This window comes from Montipora foliosa, chromosome 3, assembly GCF_036669935.1.
Source record: "Montipora foliosa isolate CH-2021 chromosome 3, ASM3666993v2, whole genome shotgun sequence".
NCBI classification, from domain to species: Eukaryota; Metazoa; Cnidaria; class Anthozoa; order Scleractinia; family Acroporidae; genus Montipora; species Montipora foliosa.
Window position 1 is genome coordinate 3238200 of NC_090871.1, and position 8890 is coordinate 3247089.

The 8890-nt window shown below is 37.5% G+C and overlaps 2 protein-coding genes across 2 annotated transcripts; one reads left to right on the forward strand and one right to left on the reverse strand.

Annotated features, from left to right (window-relative positions):
• Positions 1-248: 248 nt before the first annotated feature.
• Positions 249-4747, reverse strand: LOC137996483 (dnaJ homolog subfamily B member 4-like). The gene is made up of 2 exons (XM_068841923.1): positions 4245-4747; positions 249-2416 (listed from the first exon to the last, which is right to left on the reverse strand). Exons 1-2 carry the CDS (start codon positions 4552-4554, stop codon positions 1728-1730), a joined length of 999 nt encoding a protein of 332 aa, XP_068698024.1. The 5' UTR covers positions 4555-4747; the 3' UTR covers positions 249-1727.
• Positions 4748-4994: 247 nt separating this feature from the next.
• On the forward strand, positions 4995-6738 carry LOC137994403 (BAG domain-containing protein Samui-like). The gene has a single exon (XM_068839976.1). The coding sequence runs from the start codon at positions 5212-5214 to the stop codon at positions 5926-5928; it is 717 nt and encodes a 238-aa protein (XP_068696077.1). The 5' UTR covers positions 4995-5211; the 3' UTR covers positions 5929-6738.
• Positions 6739-8890: the final 2152 nt, after the last annotated feature.

Here is an 8890-nt window from a genome sequence, read left to right on the forward strand (position 1 = left end):
TTTGTGATAGTTTCAGCTCAAAGAAGTGAAGCAAACAAAATCTCTCCAAAAACACAACGTGGTCAGAATTTATTTGCACAGGCACAATATATTAATGAACAAATTGATGCTAGACTGGGCATGAAAACAATATCAATTAGGTCAAAGGTACAATGTACTTGCATTTGCATCTACTGTATTTGGATGGAAAATGCGTTAACCCTGATCTTGTCACACAAATTAAGTCTAAACAACTGAAAGGCCATGTCCATGATTTTAATACATGTATTTCTCATTTTTGAGACAATTAATCACTTCTGCTTTTGTTATCAGTAAAGTAAGATAAATATATGTATATATTATTTCTGCAAAATCCTGCCTGGTAAATATCACCTCACATTTTCAACTGTTGTGACAAGAACTTAAAATGGCTTGAATTTGCCAACTCGTCACTGAACTACAGGACAGGGGCACCTTAAAGAATGCAAACTGTTTAGCTGTCAGTTACTTCAGTGTAAGTTATGGGGCACAAGCACCCTACTTGAACATGATCATCTTTTAGCTAGTGAGGACATTGATCTAACATAGTAAAAATACAAAAATAGCATCTTCTTTCAAACACTGATTCAAGAATGTTCAGCATTCTGCAAATTGCCTCTTCCACTAAACTTCAGATAATATACTTGTGTATGAAAGTTTTTCAGGGAATAAACTTCCAAACCAGTATTTGTCATGATTTCTAAAGTTTTTTTTCCAAGATAATAAGTTTACCTTCCATTTTGATTGAAGAGTGGATTTCTAAACGTTAATTGTAGGACATGCAAGATGAAATTAAGTACTGCAATCAGAGGCTACTTTATTGAAAAATAATAAGAAATTATGTGAAAAACATTTCAGGCTTCATGTAACACTGAAACAAAATATTGACTCAGGAAAATGACATGGGCCTTAGTGCTTTGCCTACACAAAGCACGTTAATTAAAATGAATAAGTACTTTCAAGTCTCCTTTCGTGAAATTAAATCCTACACAAAAAATACTTTTACTAAAAAGGCCACACAATTCTATTCATATTGGCTACTCTTAAAAATTTTGCCACTTAAAAAACCAATCTGACATTTTGTCTTCTAGTATCAATTCTGTTTTACAGTGCAATGCACCTTACCGTAGCCACCCAACAAACTTTCACATTTGACAACTATGTGTAAATACATCAACTCAACAACCCATGCAACGGTGTTCAACTTACAAGCGTACGAGGTTTGCAACGAGGTGTGACTGTCAATCAAATTTACACACCCTTATTGGTGGATGATTTGTAAAAATTTTTGTTAGGTGGCCATGGTAAGGCGTGTTTGCACTGTAATCATCAATTTTTATTAAAGTTATAACTACTATTATCCTAATTGCAGTAATTTTTATATATACATTTTTTAATGAACATTTTGATTAAATTGACAGTATGAATTCTAAAATCACCAAAATGGGGAGTACAACATAATAATGCTCTCTTGGTAAAGATGGAAATATGCAACAACACTTTATTCACAGTAACCCTGATACATACAGAAGACTTTCCTTGTCCAGTTCAACAAACCTCATATTGCACCATTCGTGCATGTTGTTGTACTACGTAGGTCTTATTGATGTAAGAACTTGTTGGAATTTCTTAACTTCAATTATGATGTTAAGTAGTAAAGCCCAGTCACCTTAAATTAACTCATCAAGCTATGATGGCAGGTGACATTGTCAAGGCACCAAACTGGCTAGACCCTGTCTTTGTTCCATTGAGAGACTTGTTGGAAACTCAACGTCAAAAGTCACAATCATGTCTCCTCGTTGTCCAGGCGATTTTGGAAGAGGTAGGCCTTCACCAGGTATTTTTTTCTGTGTCCCTGGCTGTATAACTTCATTTAGTTGTATTGTCAATACTCTTCCATCGATAGTTGGAATAGGTAGCAGACAGCCAACAAGAGCATCTTTCAGACCGACTTTTGCAGTATAAAGAAGATTGTTCTCAGCATCTCTCTTAAAGTATTGGTGAGGCTTATCACCAACAACAAAAATAATGTCTGCAGGAATAGTGCCTGGTTTCTGATCACCATGTCGCTCAAAAGTTATCTTTGTTCCTGCCTTCCAGCCTGCTTTTATGTCTATTGTAAGAATTTTTTCCTCGCGTGATGCCACTCCACTGGACAACACTTGACGAGATATTTTGAGTCTTTTAGTACATCCTGTTGCTAGCTCTTCAAGGCTTACTTGAATTGGGGTTTCAATTGGAGGATCCTGGACTAACTGATGTTTTTTGAAGGGGTCTGGATGAGGAAAGTCAAAATTGTCATCACCAAAATGTTTGAAGCCACCAGATCTTGTAGAAAACTGTGAAGTACGATATATGGTGGAAAAGTCGGATCCAAATGTTAAGTCATCCATGAAATCTGATGAAGGAAAAAAAAGGATAAGAAATTCTGTAAGAACCAAAGACCAGTTTAGACTTTGGTACAGGAGATTACAGGTTGAAACCAAGGGTGGGGGGAATGCTGTGTTATATTAGTTAACTTCATCTGCAATGGTAAGACTCCCTTGATTAGACTGTAAACAGTAGGCTAAGTCTCATGTATAACTCTGTGGGACTTAATGCAGCTTGAGTGGTCAGCTTGAAAAGAATCGTCTGCATGAAAATTACTATGTAATGAACTACAGACATAAAAGACTAGTAGTAGCCACCAGTAGTGACAGCTAGACTAGCAGTCAAATTGAAGGAGTCCAAGTACTAAACCTGGGACACCTAAAGCTAAAATGATACCCAAGCTATGCTATTATTCCTTGTGATGGAGAGGAAGATGGAATTCATTTCTGGAAATCTCATCCCACATGTAATTAAACACCTGAAGCCATTCCTTTTTAGATGTATTTTGTTTCTGTTGACCATGCTGCAATTTTTTCAGAATTTTTTAACTTGCTTTTTGGTTTCCCTTGAGTGCAGAATTTGAATTTATGAATATTGCACATGATTGCCCTTTGTGTAATTATCACCGATCATGTGAATTAGCATGTTCTTTCTCAAATTAAAAGAAGTTTCCAGAAAAAGGAAGTTAGCCAAAACAATGAAACATGAAGCTTACTTTAATTCTGGCAACTAATGATATTATTTGGAAAAACCCAGGACACTGCCTTTTATAATAATAATAATATTAATATTAATTTAAAACATCTCAATATAACTTGGCATTTTGTGCAAAATTACAGTTGCAGTTTGTAACACAAAACCATTTAGCACACCTCATCATCTAAAGAAAGGTAAGTATGAAGTAAAGAAATTTGAAAAAAGGAACAGGATTCAGAAACCCAACTCTTCCAAACTCAAATAGTAACAACCTTTAATATTAGATACGCAAAGAAATTTGTTTTACATAGACAAATAGATGACCATATCAAACACTGTTAATTGACCGAAAATTCTAGAAAGATGTGATATGGAGGAAATATGGAAAACATGCAAAAGTTTACGAAAAAGCTTGTGAAAGTCCTTTATGACTGAGTACAAATGTAACAGTTTACAAGTATATGAAATCGTAAATTTGACGAAACTGGGTGGTTTAGAAACAAAACAGTGAAAAACAGACGAGTATATGTTGTAACGGATATTTTCACACCTCAATGCTCTTTCCTGTCTTTGGTGAGAATTGTTCTGTCAAAAAGGAAGGGCGGCCAACGACGTCAGGAATATCTACGTAATGTTCTTGCCGAGTACACATAGGTGCTTAGAGTGTTCCTTCGTAACAATAAATCTCAACGAACTCGGACAGCAAATAATAGGACAGCTAACAACTCATGTCGCACTTCACGCAAAGTCGCGAAGTTCTATGGACTTTCACAAGGAATTTAGGTCGCAGCGTTTCACTCGCGCATAATATATTAAAAAAATAGTGAGAGCCATATTAAAACTGTGATCCAAATCAAGTTCCTTGCGTAATGTTAACAGCAATAGATGGAAGATATTACGTGCATCATTGAACAGTTTCACCGAAAAGTGTTCTTTCATATAGCTATTAACACCGCACACGAAGTTCAAAGAAGAATGTCTAGATGTACAAACTTCTTCTTTTAACTTCGGCTGGTTCTGTCCAATGTAACTTTCATGAATCATCTCTAGATCTAGAACGCACTTCAATGGTAAAGTCGATCAAGGATGAAATTTGTTGCCTTTAGTCATTTAGGGAGGCCAAAAAATTGTTACTGTTAAATCATGAACATAAAAAATACCTTGGAAAGGACTGTCGGGTTCATCACCAAAGACGTCACGGAAAATGTTGAAAGGGTCGGGGAAGAAACTAAATCCACCGCAACCGTTCTTCAAACCCTCCTCTCCATATCTGTCAAATATTTCTCGTTTGTTTGGGTCAGTTAAAACTGTATAAGCCTCAGATATTTTCTTAAATTGCTCCTCCGCTTCTTTGTTGTTGGGATTCTTGTCTGGGTGAAACATCAAGGCCTGTCTTTTATATGCTTTTCTGATGTCTTCGGACGAGGCATTCCGTGGAACACCCAGTACTGCATAGTAGTCTCGCCCCATTTACACACAGAATTTCTTTCACTTTTTCCCCTGAAGTAAACGATATATATATATATACATATAATATATATATATATATATATACAACCGAAAAACAGCTTCTACCACAACATGCGAAAGTACAAGTGAACACGGAGTAAATAAATCTCTTCGCACCACCTTCACTTCTCGAGTCGATCGAAAGTTCTAGAACAGGAATCCCTATGTGACCAGGCAAGAAAACAAGTATGTTGACGAAAGTGATCCCCACTGGTATAGGGTCAAAGACAAAACTCAAAAAAAGGGGGAGCCTTTTTCCAGATATGAGCTTTTTTCTCTATAAACCATTGAAAACAGGTCTTTTAAATAAAAGAAATATATTTCAGGAGTTACAGCTCAAAAATTTAAAATATTTTTCCCCCTTATGCCGGAGTGCTGATTTAAACCCATCCCTTCCTTGTTGTTCAACACAATACATCGCGCACAGCTGCTTGCGCGGCTTGGTTTTGCAACGACACGAAGCATCTCGAAAGGAAATTTTCGAGGTTTGGAGTTTTATTTGTTTCTTTGGTTTACTTTTGTTTGTGCTCAAGAATATCAATTGCACGTGAAAACAGATCGTATGTTTCAACTTTGAGAGAGAATTTGTCAATTTTATTGCACGAAGAGTTTTTAAATATGGCGTCCCGTGGAAGCGAGCAGGACAGATTGCCGCAGTTTACTCCTTCAAACTACGAAATTCCTTCGTGGCAAATATCGTGGAATAAGCCTTGGTACCAGCAATTTGAAGGAAAAGGAAGCACACCAAGCAAGTATAACTCTCGAGGACATGTCTTAGAGTGCAAATGCTCGTTGTGTGAGGAAGATATGGAGAGCGCTTTTTCGCCTCAGACGAGTAATATAACGCATATTTTAACACCTTCGACCCATGAGGAGAAAGAGGAAACATTCCCTCCTAAAGAGAAGCCGGAAAGAGCACAACCAAAGGAACGTGTTATTTTATTTTCTGATCTACCGGAAGTTTCTCCTTCCTCGTCTCGCTCAACTGACGTTCCTCCTCCATCAACAAGAGATTCATCAACGACTCATGTCGATGGCAATTCGAGCTTAAATACCAACTCTTTAGTTGACAGCATAAGTGCTCTTTCATCAATCCAGTCGTTAAGGAATCGCGCCACTGACATTCAAACCCGCGTTAAACAATTTTCTGGAACTAAAGACAGTCGAGAGTTCATTATTTTGAGAGGGTTGCTTGTAACAACTCTAGCAGAATTAAACAGGATCGACGCCGTTGGTATACGGTGGCTTGAGCAAGCGAAGAATATTGCTATGGAATCTATTCACGACCTTATTGAACAGCTTAAAAGCAAAATTAATGAAGATGACGACATCTAAACCTTTATGTTGCGAGCTCGTGATTTTTGTCATGGTTTGAATGTCATTTCTTTGAGAACGTTAATTAATTTTTTCCAGCTTCCGCTGTATGTGGAAACCGAAAGCTGTCGAGAAGTTTCTCAATGGGCAACATGAGCCTAACAATCAGCGAAGCGTTGCTTGCACGTGAAATACCACTGAGGGGCAGCCTTCTGCAGAAAATTATGTTTAGGGAGTTAACACTAGTGGTTAATTCAAGGTTCTATTGTTCAGTGTTCCCCTAGGGATTCAAAACACCAGTGATTTGACACGAGTGTTACACTGTGTTTCTGTCGAGTATGACCCCAACCATTGTAGCATTGTGGCTGTTTTTATGCACAAATCAAATATTGATCCAAACTGAACTTTTTCAGCGATCAATATTTAGAAACTCGTTTCTAATAATGTAACACTGTGGGAGGTTTGTTTAGGCTATGATCTCAACAGAAATCACATGCTATTTTATGAATTTTCCTTTTGCCATTTGGAACCCACCCTTTGAGAAGAGCCTCTCCTAACACTCACCAGAGGGCAAGTCAAGTTAATAAAAAAGGCTCTGCTGGCAGGGTGTTTGGAATCAAGAACTTTGGGAATGTTTGTATCAGTTACTTAAATTCTGCAGATTTCAAGGAAATTGTTTTGCAGCAAGCTAGGATCAGCCAAAAACACTTTTTGCAGTCTTTGTAAATTTCGCTGATCAATGTTGTGAACCAACTCAATGTATTTGATATAATCAGTAGTCTTGTTATCCTGCAATTGTTATTGAAAAAAATGTGGCAGGTTATTTTAGAATTTCAGAATTGACTTGACTTGACTTATTGATTCCCGTGTTCCTTCGATACAAATTGTTGCCAGAAGTCCTGAGCATATCCCAAAACAGTATTGCAATGACAAGCTGCTTTTTGCGTAAATGTGGCGGAAATTAATTTTGAAAGTTAATAATTGTGATAGACGTAAAATTGAGAGGGGCGCAAAAATGCAAAAAATTGAAATCTTGGTGCAAGATGAGGAGAAACAAGGCTGGTAATGTTAAACCTTGCTGTTGTGGATGTCCCGCTCTTGCCTGATGGAATTTCAGGTTTGGGCAAAACAGAAATTGATGTGCCTTGTCTTGCACCATGAAGATAATCATAACTGATCAAGTTTCCCGTGCTCTTGTTCATGTACTTTTTTTCTTCACTCAACCACGAGACAATTATCTGTATGAAAACTTGTCTGTTCAGTTGCCATTTAAACAATTGATAGAATCTTCAAAGTGTGTGGTTTAAGGTGAGCTATGTACAAGGACTCGCCAGATAGTCGTTGAATGTTATGTGTATGACGAAAGATCCTCGTTTTTACTATTTCCCGGCTCCTTTCGCTTATTTTACGTCTTTTGAAAGGCATGAAATGGTTAAAAAAAAAAAGCACTTAGATCTATCGACAGTAAATCGAAGCATAATAAGAAAAAACACTTAACAAATGAATAACTGCGTCAAGAAAACCCAATTAGAAGATTGCCATTCCATGTGAAGTGACATTGAAATCGGACCACTGAAGACAAACGCTGTTTGTGATCAGAGGGTGCCGTGTTACCTCAGATGGGCTAAGCTATCAGTGATGTTTTCTAGAAATATTCAATTAAGTTCAGAAGAAGACGTCTGAATGTGTAATTCTTTTTATATTTTTGACTAATGAGAGTGCCTGAAAAAAGCCGGTTTTACTTGAATATCACCTCTTAGACCAACCCTAACTCAGCGACATCGTCTAAATATGTTGTAAAGCAATACGACGTGTTCTTTGCAAAAAGGAATATTCAAGAACAATTTTCCGAAACCCCCCAGCACTTTTTTCAATCAGTGGTTTTTGTTTCGCATATTGAGAAACTGAGATAACCTCTGTGTTAATTGTTCGCTGAAACGTGTGTTCACCCTTTGTTCAATAGTTTCTAGAATATTAAATTTAGCCACAACAATACCCCTCAATATAGTGAACGTCTTTTCGGTATCTTCGTTGCCATGGTTATTGATCTGTTTTAAGCCGCCCTGCGTCGGTTTTACAAAACCATACCAGATAGCGATACATAAAATCAACTGGCAATGTTGACGAGACTAGCGTCAAGAAATGACAGAAATGTCTGCAAGGTGAAGGGTGTATCTCGTTTAAATCAGTTCCGTCTTCTTCGACATCTGTGCTTCATACTCTTATTGCCTTGTTCTAGAATCATCCCAGAACGATGCTAATGACAACATGCCGGCCCTCCCACACAGCTGGACATAATTTTTGGATTAATCTGACCCTTCGCGACATTCTAGCTCAGCAAACTTTGAAACCGTCTTGGAACAATACTTTATTTACAATTTTTTTGTCCCTAGATTTTCGGATTTCCGCGAACCTAATTCCAGCACAAAGATATGCATTACGATGCTTGATTGATACTCAAAGCCTATCCGCTCTGTGAGAAATGACGTTTCTAGAATTGAATGATTGCTTTCATTCTCTCGTTTCCTTAATTGAATTTCGGAACGCAATTAAATCAGTAAACAGTTATGTAATAAGTCAATTCGTGGCTTATTGTATGTGATGAAAACAATGATCAAACATGAGCAATTTTAGGCTTGGCTCTTTCTAGAACACAGAGAACAGTCCGTTCGTTTGACTTTGAGCATGGAGTTTATCACTTGTATATATGGCGGCTATTTTTAGGGTCAAGATGGGAAGCTAAGAGCTATAAAAGGACATTTAACCGGCCTTGGTTACAAAGCTCAGTTATATGCTATGTTCCATCTAATCCTTGAATTTTCATTAAAATAACCCTATAGCTCATTAAATATTTGGAAAGAGCGAGGTAAACATAGTCTGAGTTGTGGATCTGCGGTGATCTCTGATAGCCTGCGAACACAGCCGCCTCTCATCGCTAACCGCCGCTTTGGCCGATCTGGCTATGATCTCTGACTAACAGCGA

What these genes read in the sequence shown, in the direction of transcription:
- LOC137994403 (XM_068839976.1), top strand. Translation starts at nt 5,212, where the DNA reads ATGGCGTCCCGTGGAAGCGAGCAGGACAGATTGCCGCAGTTTACTCCT.
- LOC137996483 (XM_068841923.1), bottom strand. Translation starts at nt 4,554, where the DNA reads ATGGGGCGAGACTACTATGCAGTACTGGGTGTTCCACGGAATGCCTCG. An exon ending in ACCCGACAGTCCTTTCCAAG is followed by an intron (nt 2,417 to 4,244) that starts GTATTTTTTATG and finishes TTCCTTCATCAG; the next exon opens with ATTTCATGGATGACTTAACA.